General features: G+C 41.2%; 1 protein-coding gene across 1 annotated transcript in view; it reads right to left on the reverse strand.

The window, feature by feature from the left end:
* The window catches only part of STK31 (serine/threonine kinase 31), a 39450-nt gene extending 14923 nt beyond the window's left edge, over positions 1–24527 (reverse strand). The window contains 15 exon segments of the mRNA XM_014285471.3: positions 487–560; positions 563–631; positions 634–664; positions 4952–4984; positions 4986–5075; positions 13357–13510; positions 14371–14492; positions 16516–16684; positions 18537–18753; positions 18756–18891; positions 20536–20694; positions 21449–21523; positions 22544–22642; positions 24100–24128; positions 24395–24527. Coding sequence (XP_014140946.3) covers positions 487–560; positions 563–631; positions 634–664; positions 4952–4984; positions 4986–5075; positions 13357–13510; positions 14371–14492; positions 16516–16684; positions 18537–18753; positions 18756–18891; positions 20536–20694; positions 21449–21523; positions 22544–22642; positions 24100–24128; positions 24395–24527 — 1590 coding nt within the window.

Genomic DNA, 24527 nt, shown 5'->3' on the forward strand with positions numbered 1-24527 from the left:
TCCTGTTATATATTTGGCTGCAACCTCTACCTAGATCACGCCAAGCCAGACTGGCTGCTCCTTTGCAGTGATCTTTCGTCACTTCTTTCAGCAGCATTTAGGAACTAGAACCTTTCAAAATCTGGTCTTTCTATCCAAAGGCCACTTGAAAAGGACTAATTAAAACATTTCAGTCACACAATGAACAGCCAGAGCACACCCATACAAAAGTTATACTTGCATAAAAGTACTAGCCTTTACACAAAAGATGTCCTTTCATAAGAAAGCATAAACTCTGGCTCATTGCAAAGCTACACTAAGAATAAAGGTAAATTTAACACTGTTCCTCAATGCATTACTCACTGTCAGCTAGAGCCACTGTTGATGTGCACAACCGCCCTGCCGCAGGCAGTCACCCCTACTAATGCCTGTTCCTCACAGGCGCAGTTTACACAGTGTCATACTTCACTTTTTTCATCAACAGGAACAACTGACTGTTTGCCTTACCTTTAAGATGCCACTAAACCAGTCAGCAAAAATTTGCAGAGCTGTGTCTGTATCATTTCTGACACAAATTAATTCTTCATTTTAATACTCTCCCACTTAGAGAACTGCTGAAATGCCTCCTCAGAGTCATCTGTTTCAGACCCAACCCATACACCATCTCTGGAGAAGCAGAAAGTTTCTACGCATAAAGTGAATCAAACAAAAATAGATTTGCAAATCAGAAGAATTTTGTGACCATATACTATCTATAAAAATCAAGACATTTTAACACAGAGTTAGCATTACCCACTGGCATAAGATCATCTCTACTACAAAAGCCTCTTTCTATATGCAGTGAAGTAGTATATTTTATATTCCACTTTCCTCTCAGATCTAGTGGCAATATGTCTACCAGAAAATGCAATACAGAAAAGTATCTCAGAGAGATCACAGTCTTATTTTTCCCATAAACACATGGAAGGAAAAGACAACAAAAAGCTTAACAAGTCACAAGAATTCATTTGTATTCTAGTTTCTTTTTCCTATGGATTGGACTTTAAAGTCCAATCATCAGGATAAAGGGCAAAATGGGGTTCAATTTATAATGCTCCTCATAGAGCTGCTCAAATTCAGAAAACAAAGTGAACCTCTAAGAAACAAGGTGAGCAGCCAGACACATAAGGAATGCTTCTGGACTGAACCCTCCCTTCAAAAGTCACTAGTCAAATCTCTTCTGATGTACCTCTGTCATCACACTGACTCCTAGATGGAACAGCAATTACCTACACATCTGATACCTCTAAAATGAGTTTTATTGTCTGGAAATGTCTATTTCCACCTAAAAGCCAACTATATGAAGGACACAGGGTCCACCTCCTTTTGACTTGTATTGGAGAAGAAACTGAAATGTTACACATAAGGGAAAGGCATTGAGGCTAAAGCTGAGGGCAAACAGAAATCACTTTTAAACAAAGTGCAGTCTGTTAAATGACCTGAAGAACATGTAGGGTCAGGGAAGAACGTATCAGTCAATTACCAGCGGAGACAACATCCTGACAGAAAACAGCCTTCCTTGCACCTGGGTGGAAAGTCCCATGATGAAAAATACTTGAGAGCTACATTGGTGTTTGCCTACAATTTGCTATAGTTCAAAAAGAGAAAATTCTCTCTGAACAGTAGGATTTGACTGGACAAACCTGTGCTTTTGTAATAACTAGCATCCTTCAGCCTTCAAAATCCATCATTTTACTTACCCACATCATTCCCAACAAGTTGATTAAAAAAAACCCTTTTTTATGACAGTTCACTTACATACAGGCTTTCACTTTTTTCCTTTTCTCAGTTCCCAGAACATTTGAGTGAAGTTATCACAGACTTTCCCAAACAAGACCTAGGTCATGTAGATGAAGAAAAACACCAAAACACCTCTCTGTCCTCCTCTTGAGCCAGGGGGTTTCATCCCTTCAGACTCAACAGACAATATAATGGAAAAAGCAGTGTGACAGAACTTCAAGTCACACACAAGAACTTGTCAGGAGCCTTTTAGATAATTGAAATGCAGAGGTCATATGAGCAAACAAATATAACTTCAAGTAAAACAGACGGATGGGCCAGAACATGGCAGCAACAGCCTTCCCTCGCTGAGGACTGAAGGTACTGCAGAGGTGTGGAAGTGAGCTTGACCAATTTTGTAGAACTACATATGATGATACCACAACCAGGCCCCAGCTTTACAGGCACAACACAGCAAAGTTCAGATTGGGGCCAAAAACATAAGAATTTCCTTGCATTATAACTAACTAGATGCAGCAACACACCAAAAAAAAAACCAACAAACAAACAAATAAAGAAAAAATAAACCACACAAAAAACCACTACACCACCAAACAGTATTTTATAAAAATTATAAAACCACTTTCATAACAATAGCTACTACAGTGAACAGCATACATTCAGTACAATAGATTATTTAAAACAGCCAAGTGACATGAGCTTTGTACAAATATGCTTGTCTATAAGCAAATTCACGAAGGAGGTTTGTGCTAAATTTATGGAGGCTGTTCAAATCACTCAAGTGCACAACAGATTTTTCTCACATTCTTTTTTGAACAACTGGAATTTCATATACCAGAATACACATGGATAGAAAGTGGCACAGCAAGGTAGAAGCCAGGTTCAAATAGAACAGTTTGGAGGGAGAAAAAAAATCAGCCCATTTAACAGCAGCCAAAAGTGAGGAGTAGAGCCAAGAAAAGTGCACACTAACAGTTTCATAACCAATATTACATCCTGTTTACAAAACTAATAGCACTAGTCACACCAGAAGAGCATCTGCATGCGTTCCATCAGGCTGTCCTCAAGGAATAAATCCCGTAGATTATGCCCTGTTTCTTCCCATTTGTTTTTCTGCTATGAGCACACTTCCATAAAACATCAGCAACTTCACCAGCACATGGATACAGAAGCCAGATCCAAAAGGATAACAAGTTACCAGATGAAGATGGCTCAGTAGCCTACATGTGCTTAGTCCCAGTTGCCATCTCTAAGTGTGGTAACTCAAAGGCACCAGAACAAGCTACTACACACTATCCACAGGGCAAAGGAAACATTCTTATAGACAGCTAATACACAGCAGCTGACAACTGTTCAGCTCAAACCCCAGCGTGCTTTAGAGCAGCTTATGCATAGGCCCACACTCTGCTTTCCTCTGAACCAATGCAGTATTATCACTTGGAAAGCATGGAGCTCACCAACTGTTTACCCAGGTCCCTGGCTGGACAGAAGCTGTCTGAATTTTTCTAAAGTTCAGGACAACAACAATTCTCACCAGAAGTTATAAAACATAAGTCAGAAGAGCTCTGTGATGCAGAAAAGAAGTCTGCAATACACAGCCCCAACCAAAGGGCATTAGCTTCCAAGCTCCTGTTCTTCTGAGAAACACCGGAAAAATACTCGTGTGTCTAGGACAGCACAGCGTGACCTCTTCAGCTCTATAAAATTGCAACCAAGGTTCTCACTGATATTTGGTAAAAACTTATTTCCGTTTCCCTACTTGGGAAAACTATTTTCACCTTCTAGCCCTTAATATAAGAGACGACAGTTAAGCTGAAGCCTAAAACTGACTCAACACACCTAGCAGCATGTCAGTACCCCTTCAAATATTTTCAAAACACTTAAAATTTCACTGCAGTATAATTTTCTAGAAGATGCTTAATGGCTACCACCTAGTGGATTAGCACAGTATAACCTTTAAACACACACCAAAAAAAAAAAAAAAAAAACAACAAAAAACAAAAAACCCCCCCAAAAACCACAAAACGAAAACTTAAACCAGAAAAACCAACACACACTACACCACCACAACCTTCCTCTGTCTGAAGAAGCAGGATCCACACAGGGCCTCTAGTGATAGAAAGCCATGAAATGCTACCCTTCCAATATCTTTTCTAATCAGGCGCCAATCTCCAGTCAGACTAGAACCAAAAATTAAGTGTACCAAAACATTTTTTTAATGGCATTGAAAAATAATTCCATTAGAAATTGAGTAATTCCATGAAAATTTGAATGCTTCCAATTTATTAATGCTGCTTCAACCTTATACAAACATATGTGCAGTCTGAAATCTTAATACTTTTTCATAAGAACGGTCTCATACTTGCACGGACAAATACATCTCTTAAATTTGTACAGACAAGCTGATACTACTGCCAACCTTTTTACCCTCTCCAAGCACACTTGCACAGTCAAAATAAAAGCAAATTATATTTCTGAAGTTAAAAAGAAGAAAAGAAATTATTTCTAATAGCAAAGGCCAGTAATGCCAATTTGGTAATACTTCTAGTGATAAAGTCCTCTTCAAAAGTTCTTACTGCCTCTACAGAGCCTAGTTCCCTGTCTATTTTCCCACTTTCTGTTGTTGGACTGGCTGAGAGGGAGAGCCGTGGTATAAACATGTGCTTCTGTAGTGTTTAACTCTCACCTTAACAAACAAACAAAAAAAAGCTTTAAACATTTTCCATTTTGCTACACTCGTCCAAAGTACACAGCCACCTGAAGAGAAATGGCTAGGAAAGCATGTAAGCCAACCACAAAACCCACCACCACAATTTACAGGGTAACTGCATTGACTTTTTAATTGTAGGTTCTCTCATTAACACCTGTCTTCTAAATATTCTGTGCTTTGTGAAGTCTTGTTAGCCACCAAACGCAATACCATTAAAAAAAAAAAACCACAAACCAAAACTGTTGCTCAAATCAAGGATCTAGGTAATAATTTGCCTCTAGAAACAAAACATCTAGGAGACCACGATCACAAGTAACACTGAGAACTACAGGTGTCAGGTGTACAACTTCACTCAGAAATGTTATCTAAAGTTTCATCTGCTGCTGTTGAGGTCTCCAATTATAAAACATTAAACATTTAAGAAACACCCTCCACAAGTTCTCAGTGTTTCAGAATCAATACTGATAAAAGTGACATCCTCACCTGTAACATTCTTGAGCACTCAGAGAGGGGCAAGTTTATCCACTTCCAAAATTAATTCTTCCACTGCTGAATACAAGTTCTGCTGCACTTCATCGCTCCTGGTAATCAATTCATCTCTTTCATCCTACGCAGAAGGAAAAGCAAGTCAGCCACTCACACCAAACACCACATACACAGTGTGGGAAGTGATACAAAAAAGCGTTAATCCTTGCAAAGTACAAATAGCACAATACCTGCCTGACTAGGAATGAGTGAAAAAGCAAATTTTGGTTTTAACATTTGCTCCTATGACACGATGACCTTGCACGAATACAGCATCCTTTACAGTGTAAGAATATGATTGCCTTATCAGACAACTAAAGAAACAGTTTCTGCATGACTGTTGATAACAGTGGGAGCCCTAACTGACGCTGTAAACTTAAAATGTCATAACTGTCCTACAGTTTTTGATTGTATTACAGAAATTAGAATTTGGATTATCCATATTTCCATACATGTCAAATTACATCTATAAAGTCAAACTGCAAAAGATTTCTTTCTGGAGAAGAATGCTTTACAGTCAAAAAAAATCCTTTTATTAATTTTTTCCTTGCCTTCTAGCAGGAAAGACCGATGACCTGTAAGCTCCCTACTGATTATCTGCAGTAAGATCACTAAACTAATTTTCTAGAAACAAAATCAAAGTTTCCCTTGGATGACTGGCAGGATTAGTTCTGCTATTGGGAGAGGAATCCCACATTCGTATCAGACAAGACAACTAACAGACTTACCAAAACCAAACTTTTTGAAATGGATGAAGGAAGATAAAAAAACTATACTCAGAAGCATGTTTGCAGTGTTCTTTTCACAGTGATTTAACCCAACACGCCCACAGAAATATGAAAATATACATGAATATGGAAGACCAAATGACAGCTTTACAGACCTATTGTAAAAATTTGCTATTTCCTTCTTCATCCATCTCCAAAAATAAAAAAAGTAAGTAAAAAGATTGAAATGCTATAACACATTGTCCTGACACATGTTCCCTTCCCCATTTCCCCCCCAAAAAAATCTTGGGAAGTCTGGTGTGGAAGGCAATTAGTAAAGAAATAGAAAACAACAGAAGAGTTAACCAGGGCACTGCTATCAGTTTCACATGGAGCCAAAGAACAAATGAACATTTCCTACTAACAAGCAATATATAATATATCTGTAAAGTAGATATGTATACACAAACACAGGTTGAAGAATGTTTTTAAATGTAGTTTATCCAGTGAAATCTTAGAAGTCGACTTAATCAGTTTAAGCATCCAGGGAAGATAGACTAGAAATAGACAAGGGCAGAACAAGATCCAGTGGCTGGAAATTGAAAGATGGACAAAACACAACAGAAGTGTAACTCCAAGTTGCAACATTCACTGCTTTAAAACTTAGATTAGCAGCTACACAGATGTTGTAATTCAGCCAGACATTAGTGGCCTGGATAATAAAAATCAGTGGAATAAGTTCTACTACAGAAAGTGAACACAACATATTACTTCAGCACTTAAAAACAAGAAACAAACAAAAAAAATATTTAATAGGCACTTCTGCAATTATTGGGCATCTCTGGTGACCAAAAGCACACACAATTTTTACAGACTTTGGGCTGTTCTTCCCACAAGACAGGAGCTCATTTGTAAAAGAATACTGTAATGCACTGCATAAAAAGGAGTAAGGACCCCCTGCCATAAAGAACACTTTCCAAGACAAGACTTCTGCAGAATATTACTTCAAAAACTAAAGCCGTAGAGACATAACATAGTAGAAGATTCAACCAGGCAACCAAACTCCAATACCAGTTTCAGCACTAGAGTAAATTGAACGGTCTACACATGACTGAACATACAGCTTGGGAGCCACAGGACAAGTCTGCTCCCTGTGTCTGCCATGTAATTAGATACATGTGACTTTTCATGGCTCACACAATGCCTGTTCAATAACCTCACAGAGCATTAAGTGCACAGGCAGTATATCAATAGTCTGCTTAATAAAGATGTAAGCTCATCACAACAGCAAACATTAGAATTCAACTTCTTTAGAACAGGCTAAAGGCTTCTCAAACTACAAAATTTAGTTTAGTTTGTGTCTGGTCCATCTTATACCTTTCAAAATAAATAAATATATAAATTAATTAATAAACAGCTCCACAAACAACCTCACACAACCAAGCATCAGACACTGTCAGACCAAATGCCAAACCATCTTACCATCTTGTTTCAGACTATAGCAATGCTTAGGAAAGTCCATAAAACACGACTATGTATAGTGCAATCACCTCATCAATGCATTCTTGCTTTAGTGTGATTTAATGACTTCATAAGCAAGAGGGGAAAAAAAATAATCCCCCTCCATAGGTAAGTTCTAATCCCTTTTTAGAGCCTTTTTCTACTTTTGGCCCAAGTTTTTTGCTCCCTTTAGTGCAAGTTACTACTTTTTGATATACAGTATAGCTAAAGCTACCTCTGGCATCAGCATCCTCATTAAACGGCTCTATTTATCCTACCCTCCTCCACTTTTTTTTTTTTAAACATCGGTGTGATTATTTTTATCATCCTTCACAGAAAAAAATTCTAAATATGTACACTAGAGTCTCCAATAAGTTTCTAAACCAAAATCATAAATTAAACGACACATCCATAAAACACTATCTACAGTATCTGAAAAGTCAGTAGTTCTATTACACCCCATTACTAAGAGTATCTGCCCACACTGCAAGCAGGGAACTTCTAATTATCCCCGTTTTTTCATCTGCAAAGCTGCTGTCCTCTTGGTAACATTTCATAGGAAAGCTGGTAAGTGATTGCTACCACCACCTTCCTATTGGGACACTGAACTTACATCAAATTCCAGGACTAGTTTTGAATATATTTTTAAGTATTTCCACTCCAGAAGAACCATCTTTGTTATTTTCATACACACCATGCACCAGTACTATCTCAGTTCACTGATTATCTTATGTTTCCAAGACATACATCATGTCATGATACAGAGAAGGTGGTGTTATTGAATGCCGTCTTTGCTTCAATCTTTGCTGCCGAGGCCGGACCTCAGGAACCCCAAATGCTGGAGGCAAGAAAGTCTGGAGACAGGAAGACTTTCCCTTGGTCGAGGAGGATCGGGTTAGAGATCGTTTAGGCAAACCTGACACCCACAAACCCGTGGGCCCTGATGGGATCACCCCCGAGCACTGAGAAAGCTGGCAGACGTTATTGCTGAGCCACTGTCCGTCATCTTTGATGGGCATGGAGAACAGGAGGGTGTCTGAGGACTGGAGGAAAGCCAGTGTCACTCCAGTCTACAAAAAGGGCAAGAAGGAGAACCCAGGAAACTATGGGCTGGTCAGCCTCACCTCCATCCCTGGAAAGGTGATGGAACAGCTCATCCTGGAGGTCAGCTCCAAGCACGTGGAGAAAAAGAAGGTCACCAGGAACAGTCAACGTGGATTGACCAAGGGGAAGCCATGCCTGGCAACCTGACAGCCTCCTACGGCGGAATGACTGGCTGGGTCGATGAGGGGAGCGGTGGATGGTGCCTACCTTGACCTCAGCCAGGCTCTTGACACCGTCCCCCACCAGAGCCCCCGGGCAAGCTCAGGAGCGTGGGTCAGGCGGGTGGGCAGTGATGGGCTGAGCGCGGGCTGAGGGCAGAGCTCAGGGGCTGCGACCAGCGGCGCAGAGCCCAGCCGGGGGCCTGTAGCCAGCGCTGTGCCCCAGGTCAGCGCTGGGTCCCGTCCTGTTCAGCTGGGTCATCGGTGACCTGAGGGGACGGGGCGCAGCCTCGGCAGGTCTCCCGATGGCACAAACTGGGAGGAACCGCCGGGACACCAGCAGGCCGTGCTGCCCTCAGCGAGGCCTGGGCAGGCTGGAGAGCCGGGGGGAGGGGACCTCATGGGGTCCCACAGGGGCCAGCGCGGGGTCCTGCCCTGGGGAGGGACAGCCCCTGCGCCGGCACAGGCTGGGGGTGGGCTGCTGGGGGGCAGCTCTGCGGGGAAGGGCCGGGCGGTGCTGGGGGACAGCCGGTTGCCCGCGGGCCAGCGGTGGCCCTGTGGCCGAGAAGGCGGGTGGGAGCCTGGGGCGCGTTAGGGGCAGCGTGGCCAGCGGGTGCAGGGAGCTGATCCTGCCCCTCTGCTCGGGCTGGTGAGGCCCATCGGGAGTGCTGGGCCCAGCGCTGGGCTCCCCAGTCACGGGAGACGGGGAGCTGCTGGGGAGGGCCCAGCGGGGGCTGCGGAGCTGGTGAGGGGCCTGGAGCACCTCCCTGGTGAGGAGAGGCTGGCAGAGCTGGGGCTGTGTAGCTGGAGAGGAGAAGGCTGAGGGGGGATCTCATCAATGTAATCAGTTATCTTAAGGGTGAGTGTCAAGAGGATGGGACCAGGCTCTTTTCAGCAGTCCCCAGCGACAGGACAAGGGGCAACGGGCAAAAACTGCAACACGAGAAGTTCCATCTGAGTATGAAGAAACACTTTTTTACTTTGAGGGTTACAGAGCACTGGAACAGGCTGCCCAGCTGAGGAGTCCCTTTCTCTGGAGATAATTCAAAACCCACCTGGATGCAATTCTGTGCAACCTGCTCTGGGTGAGCCTGCTTTAGCAGGGGCTTGGACTAGATGATCTCCAGAGGTTCCTTCCAACTCTGACCACTCTGTGATTACATAAATGCCTTATTAAGAACAAACACTCCAGTTGCCCATCTTCATTTTAGGGCAGTATCTAAGAAAGACCCAGTTAAACCAGCATAAATCAACTAAGAAAGCATAGAAAATGAAAACTAAAATAATGCCGTTTACTTTGCACTCAAACTTTATGGGGTTTACCCACGCCTGTGGTATTCAAGATGCATTAGGTTTCCCTGAAAGCAAAACAAGATGTTCGTTCCCAAGAGCTTACAAACAAGGCTTGTGACAGTGAGAGAGGGCATCAGCACGCCAGAGAGGTTAAAGGAAGAGCACATTGCTTAGGCAATTGAATAGCAAAATTTAACTTAGTAAAACCAATTTTGACAGCTGGGTTGACAAATTAAGCAAACAGAGTTAAACAGTCTGCTACAGTTTAATAGCCAACTATTTCATCCATCTGTTTGGGTTCACTGGGCTTCCTGTACATTGGATTTACACGTATCTCACTACAACTGAGCAGGAAACAAAGTCAGCAACATCAATGCATTTGTTAGCCTATCTACAGTCAGCATAATTTAAGTAGGTTTGAGAAGCAGAATATTAAGCATGCCCTTTTACTGTGTGCATCTTCAGACATTTCTGGTATTTGAAAATATAGTAGCCAAGATCCTGTGGCATGTTACAACACATAAAATAGATCTTCAAAAATCAAAATGCTTCTCAGGAAATAACAAAAAAAAGTTAAGTCATTACACTGCACATTAAGACAGGACAGCCTTTGTGGCACTGTAGCTCTCCATGATGCCCCCAAAACTCTTGTTCTGTACATTTCACCTACCTAAGTCTTCAAAATACTTAAGACAAATTCCACAAAAGCCTTGAGATGTCCTGCTTCCAGCTGCTACCAATCCGTCTTGAAAAGTAAATTAATTCTTCAGGGAGCTCTACACTTCCACACACATTCCCACTTGCATACCCTTTGCAGCACTCAAGCACTCTGTGGGATACCTGACATCTAGAAGAACTCCTGTTGTCTTTATTTTTCCCCATTTAAAATATTTGTGACACTACCATGACAATTTCCCCTCTTCAGAGAGCAGGAAATTTTTTTACAGCAGGATGCTCTTGAAAAGTCATAAGATTTCATGTCACCATTCGTTTACACCTTAGCTTAGGCAACCAGGAACAATGTCAGAATGGGCATGGGAGAAGCAGAGGGGTGTCAGTTTCCAAATTAAACTGGTTTTCAAGCCAGGTGTGAAGCCAACACCTTGTCAACAAAAAACTGAAGGCTACACAAACATATGTGGAACTACTAGAAGCGGCATAGTGCTGTAAGCTCATTTCATCGGTATTTCAAATATTTTGGCAGTGTAACACACTACAATGCATCATGCAAACATGACTTGTTAGCCATTCACAACTAAAACTGAGGACAATGTCCAGAATAACATATTCCAACAAATTAGTCCATCAGAAAAACTTCAAGCATGCTTCTAGAATGAAACGTCTTTTCATGATGTTTCTCATGGAAGAATGCTGCTAGCTCATGTTTGCAACTCAAAATAAAAAACCTCAAAAAACACCTCACACACACTGCCACCTGAATGACACTAAATAAACCATCTCCTCTATTTAATAAACAATTCCGAGACTCCCCAGTCACACCACTGTATCTGTACCTGTCCTGTCCTAAATCCTGCCCATGTTAAGATTTTTCTTTACCCCCAGTCCAACTCGGTCAAAGCAAACCTGGAGGACGGGGCAAAAACAAGTTCTAAGACAGCTTTGCTTTACTTGTCTGCTGTTGTTCAATGAGGCTTACAGACCCACTTGAGCTCAACCATCCCATGTAATCTCCCGAAAACTGCAACTGCTACTATTTCACATGAGATCAGGAATTCACCCAAGAAGAGCTTGTACAAGGGAATCCCTAGGCAGTACCTTGCAGCCTAGCTGTTCTACACATTACTCCCCTATACAAGATACAACACTAAAACGTCATCAGCTTATTAACACTTATCTTAATGTTGCCCAGTTTAAACTTTGACTTTATTTTGTTTTCACCTACAGCAATCAAATGTGTTCCATGCTACAGATGTTTTAATAGTTTTTCCTGCACAGCCAACAAAACCATAACTTACTTGGGATCGGTTGATGGGTCTGCCCCATCTACCCCGGTGGTGGCCAGTGCCCCCACCCCGCTGGAGCTGCTGAGGAGACAGGCTGCAGTGCAGACCTCAGGCTGCAGGCAGTGCCCAGACCTTTCTCCTGGGGCAGGGACAGGCAGCAGAGCTGCCTACAGAAGGTGTGCCCAGGCGGAGGGGCTCCTGGAGCAGGCAGCTGAGCTGCAGGAGGCAGTGAGAAGGATGCATCGTGTCAGGGAGGCTGAGGAGGAGTTAGAGAGCTGGTTCCAAGCGCAGTCTGGAGTGGACCCACAGGCAAACATCAAAAGAAGCATGACCAGCAGGTTGAGGGAGATGATTCTCCCCCTCTACTCCACTTCTGTGAGACCCCACCTGGAGTACTGCATTCCAGCTCTAAGGCCCCCAACATAAGAAGGACATGGACCTTTTGGAATGAATCCAGAGAAGGGCCATGAAGATGATCAGAGGCTGGAGCACCTCTCCTATGAAGACAGGCTGAGAGAGTTGGGGTTGTTCAGCCTGGAGCAGAGGAGGCTCCAGGGAGACCTTACAGAAGCTTTCCAGGACCTAAAGGGGGCCTACAAGGGAGCCGGAGAGGGACTTCTTACAAGGCCATGTGCTGATAGGACGAGGGGCAACGGCTTTAAACTGAAAGAGGGTAGATTTAGATCAGGTATTGGGAAGAAATTCTTTACTGTGAGGATGGTGAGGCACGGGGACAGGTTGCCCAGAGAAGTTGTGGATGCCCCATCCCTGGAAGTGTTCAAGGGCATGTTGGATGGGGCTTTGAGCAACCTGGTCTAGTGGAAGGTGTCCCTGTCCCATGGCAGGGAGCTGGAACTAGATGATCTTTAAGGTCCCTTTCAACCCAAACCATTCTATGATTCCACGAGTCTCTTAATCACTCATTCTTTTCTAGTCCATTTGATGACCTGTTAAATTCAGTGTAATACAACAACACATTTTAAGCATGCCTGCTTAAAATGTGTTAGGTTATACTTGAAAATAGTCACTACACGTTTGCTGTCATTCTCCCAGATGCACCATCCCTTCCCTACCTTACGACAATGCCTGCCATAGACCAGGGAACCTTCCCATTCCCAAAGGTAGCATTGCTGCCCGGGAGAGACACAGTAGAGAGCCACCCCTACGCACACAGCCGTGCCTGCACACGCGGGCAGGCTTCTCCCGACGTGGTTGCAGAGGAGCTGCACTAGATGGCAGCTTTCCCCCGTGCGGTCCATCCTCCCACACACGCCTCTGCACGCCGCTCTCCCTACACCTCCCAGGTGAGGGAAGCACATAGGACGTAGCGGCATGCTGCTCTAACAAAAGGTTTTGAAGAGACAGTTCAGCTGCACAGCTGAAGCAGTTTCTAACTATCACAGAACAGAAAGCTTTTAAAGTACCATATTCTGATTTCCTTCTATTTCTTTACAAAAACCAAGGGTGTCAAAAAGTCTAGGTTTAACACAAAAAAATAACGCTCCACAAATACAGCAGTTGTGGCAAAGGGAGCAAAGCCTCCAACATTATCTAGCAAAGGGCAGATGTTTCCATGCATACTCTTATCAATAGCTGTTAAATTATAGCTCGAGAAAAAAAAAGTAATTCCAACCTACCACATTTCTGCATAACTGAATCCTCTCCTGAGCCAAGTCATACTCTGTCCAAATCTTCTGCAATTTTTCCAAGGAACACGGAACAGTGAGACATCCTTCTGTAACCACTTTTATGGTTTGAGAGAGCTGCTCCCCAAAACAACTGTTCTTATTTGTATACCGAAGTTGTAAGGAGGAAACAATATTTTACCAGGATTTTTTTTCTCCCCAGAACTGAAGCAGTTTAAAAATCAATGCTATTCGGACTCCTGAAACATACGAATTGAGATAGCACTTGCCATGTTAATAACCGAGTTTCTTTCAAAAAGTAGCAGCAGCAGTCTGTCTCATTCAGCTGTTAATTTTTTTTTTTTTTTTTGAGGAAGGACCAAGAATACATACAATACATTCATTATACCTCAGTATTGACAAGGCTGTATGTGTACAAAATTCCCTCCTGCTCTTGATTTCCCTTTTGTCCTATTTCCTCCCTTGGTTGTTTGGGGTTTTTTGGTTTTGTTTTTTTCTTTTTATTCATCTTCCACAAACACATGTACCAATATATACATTCTTTCTTAAAGGCACTGATGATCATTTCTATTTCAAGTTTTCTTCCCGTTGCAGTTTTGCCTCTTCTTTTAAAACCAGAAGAGTAATTTGGGTTACCCAAAGAGATACACCTCTCACAGCCATACAGATACCCAAGGAACTCTGACTACCCAGTTACTTTTAACAACTAGCTGCATCTTCCTTGAAGACTGAATTGAAAGCTCTTCCTGCAACAGCTATGGTAAAGGAGCAGAAATAAAGCAAAGTCATCTGATGAAGACTAAGAAGCAGACAATGCAAATTCTAATGTGAGCTTACAAAAAGCTCACATTTCAGCCTTGCTTTTGGAAAATACTCCCCTCTGTATACAACACCATATTTTTCTTAGAAAATTAACAAAACAAAACTTCTGGGAAACAAAGAAGCATGCATTACTTCAAGAAATAAGCAGGGCAATGAGACGTAGTACTACTTCAGAAAAAAAATACATACCTAACTTCTTTCAGTGCCTTCATCTTAGCAGCCAAACTTCTCATTTTCTTTCCAAAATACATACGTAGGGTTTCCTCAAAACCTTCAGCAGTTTTCCTGAATGCTTCCTTCTTTCTCTGAATTATTTATCATTTTTGCAGCAGTGTTTCAACAAAGACAGGTAAAGACAGTCACAACAGTTAGCCAGAGTTACTAATATGCAGACCACAATTTAGACTTTTGAAAACTACAGATATGCACACAGACACAGATGGCCCTCTTCAAAACACCAATAAAATGCCTAGAAAGACTTACAAACCAATTTTATTTTCTTCAATAGCTCCTTAAAGGTCCATTTAAACTTAACATTTTAAACATTTACACTTAAAGGTTAACGGTTCATTTCCTTCCTCTCATTTCAGTAGTGATGTGTTCAAGTGTATTTCTCCCCATTTGCTAGCAAGTTTTCAAACAACACAGGATTTTTTTCTTCCCTTGCTGAAAAGTTCCTACCCATTAGTTCAAGAAAATCCAAGTCCAGTACCTCAAGAAACTCCTTAGTCTCATCACTACCACACCTCAAAGTGGTGCAGCAAAACAAGAACTCTTGCTGTATGTACAACCACCCTGACCTTCCTACAAGGGATGTTCTTAAGGAATATTCTTGACCCAAAAAAAGCCAACACACCACATCAGGCTATATTCCTCAAGGGGCAACCTGAATTTCAGAGTTCTTGCTCTCATACCACAGAGGTGCCCTTATAGACTCCACTTTAGGTAACGAAACAGTCTTTAAATATTCTCAGCCTTTCAGACTTGCTACATATTAAAAAAAAAAAAAACAAAAACCAACAAACCAAAAAAAACCCACCACCAAACAGAAAAACAAATATAGAAAGAATTAAATAGGTTTTTTTATTTGCAGATGAGCATCCAGTCTCATGACTGCAGGGTGTCTTTTTTTGAAGTAACCCTCAAAGCTACTACCACACAACACCTTTCTAAAATAAGTCATTGTGTACCATAGTGGTTTTAGCAGGGAGCAAATATTATCTCACTTAAAAGGCTATCCACCACCTTTTCTTTTAAAGCAGTTTACTTGCATTCAACTCAAAATAGTAATTAAAATTTGCAGAAATCTGTTTAAAAAAGTAAATAAATCAGGCTATATATAAGAAATGCTTCTAAGAATTCCTTGCACATTCAAGTATTTTTTTCTTAGCTGCAGACATGTATTCTGTTGCTTGTCAATTTAGTTTACATAGAAGTACACAAACATCCTATCTTCAGTGGATGGAGAATCTGTGCAACAACGGATTAGCATTCATAGCAACACAGGTGTTCTAGGCAGAGGTAACAGAGTAGCAAAGCCAGTTATGAGTAGTTTTATTCTGCAAGGAAGTCGTATGCAAATTCAGGTTTGGAGGTTTCAAAGGGATTTACACAATGGCAGATTTTCCTTTCGTATCTGTAGAGATAAGTGTTTGCACAACATTTTTCTGAATTCATGCAAATAGCTTTTCACACAATCTCTTCTTACTACTGCTGTTTATCACACTTAAAACCATTCACACCATTTTTAAGCCTACCAGTAACTATTACTAAGTACTGCGTTTCTCTCAGATAGTGCAAGGAACTTCCCCTGCAAAGAAACATAAGCATATTTTCTATTAAGCAGCAATTAAGGAAATACTAATTCTTACCCAGTTCTATTCCACAGCTGCTATGATTCTGTGAGGCTTAGGAATTTTCAGCCCAACACATAGAAAGCCTTTTTCCCTCTAAGTGAGAAGAAAAAAAAAAAAAAAGAAAAAACAAACCCCCAAGAATTGCATCCTTATACACAAAGCATGTTTTTAATCACAAAGTGCAAAGCTACGTGTTCAAACTGAACACCTACATCCAAACCAGCAATTTCATCAAGTGTGGTGGCAAGCCAGTACATACACCAAGGGGAGCTAGAATCCAACTTGGACTGCAAAACATGCGCTAACACACACTGACAGCATCTCCCTGCACCAGGGCAAGACAAATCTCCACTCAACCAGTTTAATCCAAACAACAGTGCACAGCTGAACTGCAGTACAATGAAACCGTAAGACAAAAGCATTGTCAGAAACACAACAGGGAGGGAAGCACCCTCTTTGCATTTCCACATACCTGAAGCTCACACTTCAGCTGTTGAATCCTTGGTTCTAGTTCCTTCTGCCCCTGCAAGAGATATACATTCTCCCTTCCGAGAACTTCTTTGTCTTCATACAGCTTCTGATCTGGTCCTACTTGTGCCAAACTGGTGTCTGACACCAAGGTAGAAGCTAGCATTTTTTCCCTTTTACAAATTAATTAAGATAAATTAATTAAAAAAAAAAAAACAAACCACACATAATGTGCATTCTTTCATGCTATAGTAATTTCAGAAATGACCACAGACCACCACATCAAAAAGACCATAGAAGCACCCAGTGTCATGCTTTACAACTTCAGAATTTGCATCCCTCTCCATACCAGTCTTCACAAAGACACAACACAAAGGAAAAACATACATCATTTGAAGACAACCCTTTCTATGTTTTCACCAACTCAAAAGTCTTTCCCATCAAAAAAAACCCTTACAATACCACACTGCAGATCCAGAAAAGTCAAGATCCATTGTAATTCAAGTCCTCTATCTACCAAATAAGCCAAAGCACTTTAAGGTTAGTGTTTTGGATCTATAACCTAAAAGTTATTTTTATAATGAAAAGTGATGTGAAGCCATCTGCCCCAGAGTACTGACAATACTGTATGGTACCAAAGCTCCACTAGAACCCACATCAGCTTCATCCTCACCTGTATGGCTTTGGTTACACCCTAACTTCTTTTCTTCTCAATTTCCTTTGCAGGCATCCACTCAAAAATGCCTGCAATGTGCAAAAAGTTAAAAGATGCCAGAACGTACAGAAATGGAATAGAGAATCTGCTGGCTGCTCAGGCCAGTCAGGATACCTCATTGCTGCGTGCCACAACAGCAAAAGGCTATTTCTTCTTTAAAAATCAGATTCAGAGTATATCGATAACTCAGAAAACAGGGCAGATCAGAGTATCAAAATAATTCAGGATGAGGTACTTTAGACTTTTTTGAAGAGCACCTCATTTCATATTAGTATTTATTAACAGCATAGACTTGCCTAAACGATCTAATTGCAAAATGTATTTGGATAACATGCTGGTATGTGGAAGGGCATGCCCCTCAGGTGATTCATTACAATGTTTAAGAAGCTCAAATTATGGAACATTAGCAAATTCTAAATAAGTTTTTTTGGAGAACATTACTTCTTACACCATCTCAACTTTCTGAATGCCAAGTACCATCTTTCCCACCCACAAACATTTTTCTCAGCAGCCTGTTGCCATGGCAATTCTAGCAACTGTAGGGCAAGTCTCTTTAAAAAGATTTCTTAGAACAACTGTAACTGCCAACTTACCACCATGTCTTGTCAATGTAATTACAAGTTGCAAAGACACCGTAATCCCCTAAAGCTTACTTCAAACCGTGGTTGCTGGCTTTCTTTCTTATAAGGACACATTGTTACATTCCTACACAAATAAATCACCAAAATATGTTTGTCCTGCTAGGTAAGTGTACTTTTACATTCCACTTACGCACCCAGGGAGTTTTTAAGAGTTAAATAAATAGGGGATAACTAGAAAAAGACTCAGGGACAAGCCTATGAAAAATTCATAGATGCTAAAACAAACATTGCATTGCCTGTCACTGCAAAATCTCCTAAAGGCCCGATGTCCTGCAACCTTCGCTCTCAACTAAGCTTTCCACTATGTTCTCCTCTGCTTACTAGCTGCTACACCTTCCTTCTTTTTCAAAATCTTGCATTAAGATATATGAGAATTGTCTGTCTCTGGAAATCAAACACTGGCTAGATAGCCTGTGCTTCCTCAACAACATTAATGAACAGGTTTCTACAGATTAATGTCCTAATTCCCACTACTGTAGCATGCACACAGACTCACATATACTCACTTCCACTGCGTGCCTGTATTACTTCACTGGACAGAAAGACAGAAACTGAACCTCATATTTTAGATACTCACTTCCCCCTTAATCTTCTCATACACCCATATCTCAGTAACTAAGCTAATCAGATCACTCATATAAAGTTTTCTGTGATGTTCCACTGCCTTACTTTGGGGCAAATATACAGTTTCCAGTAAAATTCTGATTCCTTGAGCTGGCAGCTGCTGGGTCCACACACTGTCTCAGGGTGCTGTGCAGCATGTGATCAGATCTGTTTACGCACAGTGGAAATGAAACTTTTATCTTCCAATGCTGATTCTTCACAACATTTACTTCTCTCTCTTCCACATTTTTAGTGTTCCCTGGAGATGCGCATCTTTCAGTAACCCCCCCTTGGCCACCTCCTCTCCAATATCTACTTTTTCATACTTTGCTTGGGCAATAATGGTACCATCTTTGTGCTTGGCTTTATGACGTATTCTTATTTCTTTTTCAAAAACCAGGCTGCTCAAGAACTTCTTCCCCTGTAATACAAAATACAATGAAGTTGTGTATTGGACACTGAATACTTTTAGCTGAAATCAGCCATCTTTCTTCTAAGAAAGAGAGGACATGTTTAAGACCAAAACCCAAAAAGCCACACAGGTAAAACTTATATTTAACACATTTATTCTGGAACAATGCTGTTATCTGTACGGCTACAAATGCACCTGATCTAATCACTGTCAATGCCAGACTGGACTTCAACACCAATACTTCTACCTCACTGTTCAGCTTCAAGGAATTCAGTGTCACACAAGTGACAGAAGTCCAAAGTCCCATCAGCTCTCACTAGAAGTTGGCAACCAGGTTATCCAAGTCTTTTAGAGGATGCTAAACCAACTATTTAACAGCATTATACGCAACAATATGAAAAAAATATTTGAAGTATTACATTGTTTAACAGCCTTTCAATAAGTGGTCCAGAAGTTGAAACAGAAAATAGTGACAAATGAATCATCACGTGTATCTGCCCTATCGAAATCTACCTTACTGAAAATACTCATTTAGAAACTAGGAAATTCCAGAATTGGCAGCTATCAGTTTCATCAATAATATCAAAGAAAAACAGCTTTGAAAGACTGGGGAATGCACTCAAGACTTTCACATGGCATCTGGGAGAAAGTTATCTTTTATTAAGGATTTTTTTTCTTTTGCCCCACTGCTTCTAGAAGTAAGTTGATTTTGCTGAAAATTAAGAATGGAAGGGGGCAGGAAAGCTACACAGAGCATAAAGCTTTATTTCAAGCAACAAGAACAGTTAAAAAAAAAAATCCAACACCACACAAACAAAATAACACCCCAGGGAACTGGGAACAGATATTTCTATTCTGAGATTCTCTGTCTTAAGGAATCACATTAAGCAACGTCAATAGGACCACAGGGATGAGATCATATACAAAGGGTCTTGGGACCCCTAAACGGTAGAGGGATACAATAAGGCAAGCAGGTCTGCCACCTCCTCCTCCGGCAACTGCTGGTCCCAAGCCACCAGCTGGTGAAGCGTGGGCAGTGCCAGTGACAAGCCTTGAAGCAGCACACCATCAAGACTGCAAGTGATGTCCTAGAAAGGGAGGCTGCCACTAGTGCCACTCAGAAAGACTCAAATACCGGTCCTGTTAGCATCAGCTCCTGACTCTTTCACATTCATTGCCAGCCAGCAACAATGACTCACATTTACTTGTTACTATCTCTCTCCTGACCAAATTGTACAAAAGTTTGTACGGTACCCTGGCACACCAAGTTCAAGCGGCTCACAGATGTAAGCGAATTTATTGCAGGTTCTGTAATCAAGGGAGGGATTTTTCCCCCTGAAGGAAAAGAAACAGAAGTAGTACTCTGTTACCTCAGTGCCAGAAAGAACTTGGGTCAGTCAAAAAAAGACCTGAGGCTCTGAAAATAGCAAAAGCATACTCTAAAAATCACCAGCCAGCACAACCTGAACCATTTCTTATAAAACTGTTTTGGTTTCTAGAGTGTGATAAGGGCTACAGTTCAGACAGCCCCTCCCAGCATGCCCTGCCTTCACAGTTAAACATGCAGCTCTTGGAAGAAGACTCCTGGTGACACTATTTGCCAGCATCTGCTACAGAACCCATCATCTAAATGCTTCAAAATCTGTGACTCACCTGGTCAAACCTGCTTAAGTTCTGATCAGTTAGTATCCGCAGTCCCCAGAGTCTGTACTTCTTGGCAACACTCGGACATTGCAAGTTTGATGGAATTTCAACTATGTCTGATCTGTTCAGAACCTCAGAATTTCCATAGTCAATGTGCAGTACCTGACACTGAAAAATAATATAAAATATAAATCAGCAGATGTTACACAGATCTCCTACAGAAATATGCACTGAAATCTACTAGAATATAAGCATTTTAACACGTGTATGTTGCAGAGATTAGAATCTTCCATACTAAGCCTAGACACCCTTCAGAGGAAGGAACCAAGTTAGAGAAATCTCTTATGTTGGCTGCTGTCTGAAAGCTTAGCAACAAAACTTTAAGTAACAAAACAGATCTCTGCTGGCATTTTTTTTTTTCCCTAGCTAAGGGCTACAATTAAGAAGCACTACAGAAGACTTTATTCAATGAAGAGATACGTAATCCAATGTTTCCATGCCAACCAGCCTGTCTAGGAATTACCATTTTAAATAGGAACCACTAGACTTCTGTATCAGTCACCTAAAGCTGATTAACAACTCTTTCAGGTCATTTGCATCAGTGCTAACATGTCACACGAAGGCTGCCATGTTCACCACTCAGAAGTTCTGATACTCAATTACATTGCTTAACAATGTCAACCACCACTCCTAAATCTCTATCAAGCAATACAAACAGTGCTATGCAAATATGTCATGTTTTGCCAGTCTTTTCATCCGCACTTTTCAAAATTACAGGTCACTTTAATTTGTGTCCCGTGTATATTCACTGTTTTTAAATGCATTCACACAGCAAGTTTCAGAAAGAGGAGTTGCATTTATTCCTATCATCCTGCATGTAGAACTGACACACAATTAAAGATTTTTTAAAAATGGTTCCTGCCTTTTCATTTTCGATCACTTGCTGTACCATGCATCTGTGCCAACATCCAACTTCAGAAAAACAGCCACCATAAATCTGGAAATTAGGAAAAAAGGATCAAGAATAGCATTCTGAAAATAGAAGTATACCTCAAAATGGTATTTGTAATACATTACAAATCATATTTTCATACTTTCCTATAATTATCCCATCAGCAGTATGAAAACAAAGTAATGCATTTGATATCCTCTCTCTCATAACAACATATGCTAATGCTTAAAAAACATAATCCTCTACTCTAAAAACAATAGCTCAAAGAAAATTTTGCAGCTACAAAACCACTAACATTTTATACAGTAGGCTCCCATGGCTTTTCTGTTAATGTGTTGCTACAGTGTTTTATTGGCACTGATGGCTTAATAAGCCCAACAAAGAAACAGGCCAGTCACACCACAAACATACCGTGTGTGCTGTCGGTGCGTTTTCTTCCTTTTGAAGAGGAATGTAGAAGATCATTTACCTGCGCACACAAACAGTTCAGACAAACAGTTTTCTTTAAACCTTATGTTGCAATAAGCCACTACTAGTTCACAAACAAAACCAAAACTGTCATCACTCTTTGTATGCTTGTCATGGAACTGCTGTTAAATATGTCCTTGTTATCTTCCCAAGAGTACTTTCTCCAGCACATTTAGTGTTACAGGTTTTTGATTCCACACTTGACATGGAGCAAAGAATCGCTTCTCTGAAAAAGCACTGCTCTCCTGTTAAAGATAAGCCATAATGTATACTGCACAATGAAAGAGAATTCAGCATTCGGTATGCATATATATTTTCTTACGTATGTATATATACACACACACACCCTTTCTTGTAGTACTTTCTGAGCACTGAAGACTGAAGTGCAGGAAGGCTGAAATGCAGAAAGATTTAAAATTTACTCACACAAAATAACCACCTTCTTTAGGAAAGCCAGCAATTCTTAAAGACATATTAAGAGAATATAGCCCACAGAATAATCAAAGATCAAGAAAATACCTAAGCAAATGGCTTCACAAAATTAAGGCTTTTACATCCAAGTGAAAAACAAACTCCACACATACACAGCTTACCTACCTTACTAATATCAGGTTTGCCAAAACCTACGCTAGCTCAAGGACAAGCTTCTGCCAGTGCACAGCTTAATTTCAAAAGGTCATTACATCTACTGACATTCTAAAAAGTGTGGAGAGAGAGTATGAGTTATTAACTGTCACTTTTAATAGATACTTGATGGCTTATAACAGCCAAAAATCAAATAAAAGCAGTGGCCCTGCTGTTGAGACAAGTAACACCCCACCTTAAGCTTTCAAACTTCATGATTTTAGTTGCATTTGTAAGCCTGCTCTCACTTTCATCCAAAAATTAATCAAACTGATCAGGGCAGGTAGCGTACCCCAGAGAAACAGTTTGCAAGGAATGTTTTTAACAATTTAATTACCAGATTCTGTGAGCAGTGTGCAGTTCTTACTTGTCAATCAAATTTTAGTATGTATTTGGCTTTTTTTTTTTTTTTTTCTCTCCTTAATACAAGGAAACAACAGCTCTGGCATACTCCTCGTTCTCCTTACATGCAAGACTTGGGTTTTGGTTTGGCTGAGAGAAGCAGTCGTTCCAGTTACAACTTGGTATCTGAACCACTGCAAAACTGGGTCAATTCCAGTAACACGGCATTTATTAGACAACATTCTACTCGTAATTCAAAGGAATGGATCCAGAGCTCTGAGCAGGAAAGAAAACATTAGTGCAACCAAGCATTTTGTTAACTTTAGAAATACACTCCTAACTTTTGTACCTTACAATATTAATTAAAACACTGAGTCTCAGAATGCCAGGGTAAGAACCTAAAGGAGCACTACCTATGACTACTGCATCAAAAAATCCCTTTACTAGAAAAAACTGTTCCATAAACACAATGGGTAAGGTTTGTTCCCATCCCTGTATTCCTACTAGGGACAAGCAGCATTACCTTCTCCAACCGCCTCAAAACTACCCAGGTGTTGATTAAAACGCACACACCAATCAGCCAGCAGACCAAACAGAGAAGGCAAGCTTTGGTACCCATTCTGGATTTTCCCCTCTCCTTACTGTATCCCCCACCTTAATGAAAACTACCCATCGTTTGGGGTATTTTACTTTTTCTCACTCCCCCCATCCAACACCCTTCTGCCCATCTACACAAAACCTGAAAGGACCAAACATCTCTGAACCATCTCGGTGTCAAGCTTCACTGGCACTCCCCCAAATGCTCAGCAGTCAGTAGTGTAGGGGATCCACCCCCAGCAGGGCTCCAGCTGCCTCCTGCAGCATTCTTCAGCCAACAGCAAATACTTTTAACCCTCAATATCTGATTTGTTTCTTTTTTGCCTACCAAATATTCAAGAAAGCTCTGCTGCAATTCAAATCGATGGATGAAAAAAATCTTTTTTGTATTTCAGAAAAGAGTAACTCATTGCAGTTTAAAAGGGAACAACAATACCTACAATTCTGAAATCTAAATGAACTTCCCCACCACCACCCATTATCAAATGCTGTTATTTATTCTATTATACCATTTATTTCTACAGAAACTTGGGTGGGTGGATGTGCAGATTAAACACCTCAGTTAAAACCAAGCAGTTCCCTGAACCCACCTCTGCCCAAAATGTTATGGCATCTTCAACTTCAGGGAGGGGAAAGAAAAAAAATATTAATTCTCGAGCTTATGTGCTTGTTTTGTTTCAAAAAATACCTCACGTTACCTTTGCCATGTTCTGCCTCTCCAGCCATGCCAACAGCTTCTGACACGCTCCAGGCTCCCCTGCAGCCAAGCGTGCTCGGCCCCCACACGGCCCGGGGGCTCCTGAAAAACTCCTTTTTTTTTTTTTTTTTTTTTTTTTTTACACGAGGCCACCCTACACGGCTGGCAAAGCTGGGCCCCCACCTCACCACGCGGCCCCACGCCCCTGGGGACCCCCGGCAGCAGAGCCCGGGGGCAGCCTCCCCCAGGCAAAGCGGCCCCGGCGCTACTGGAGGCCTGGTGAGTGTGGTAAGCCTGGTGTTGAACAAATGATGGAGCCAT

Source organism: Falco cherrug, chromosome 4 (genome assembly GCF_023634085.1).
Source record: "Falco cherrug isolate bFalChe1 chromosome 4, bFalChe1.pri, whole genome shotgun sequence".
Taxonomy (NCBI): domain Eukaryota; kingdom Metazoa; phylum Chordata; class Aves; order Falconiformes; family Falconidae; genus Falco; species Falco cherrug.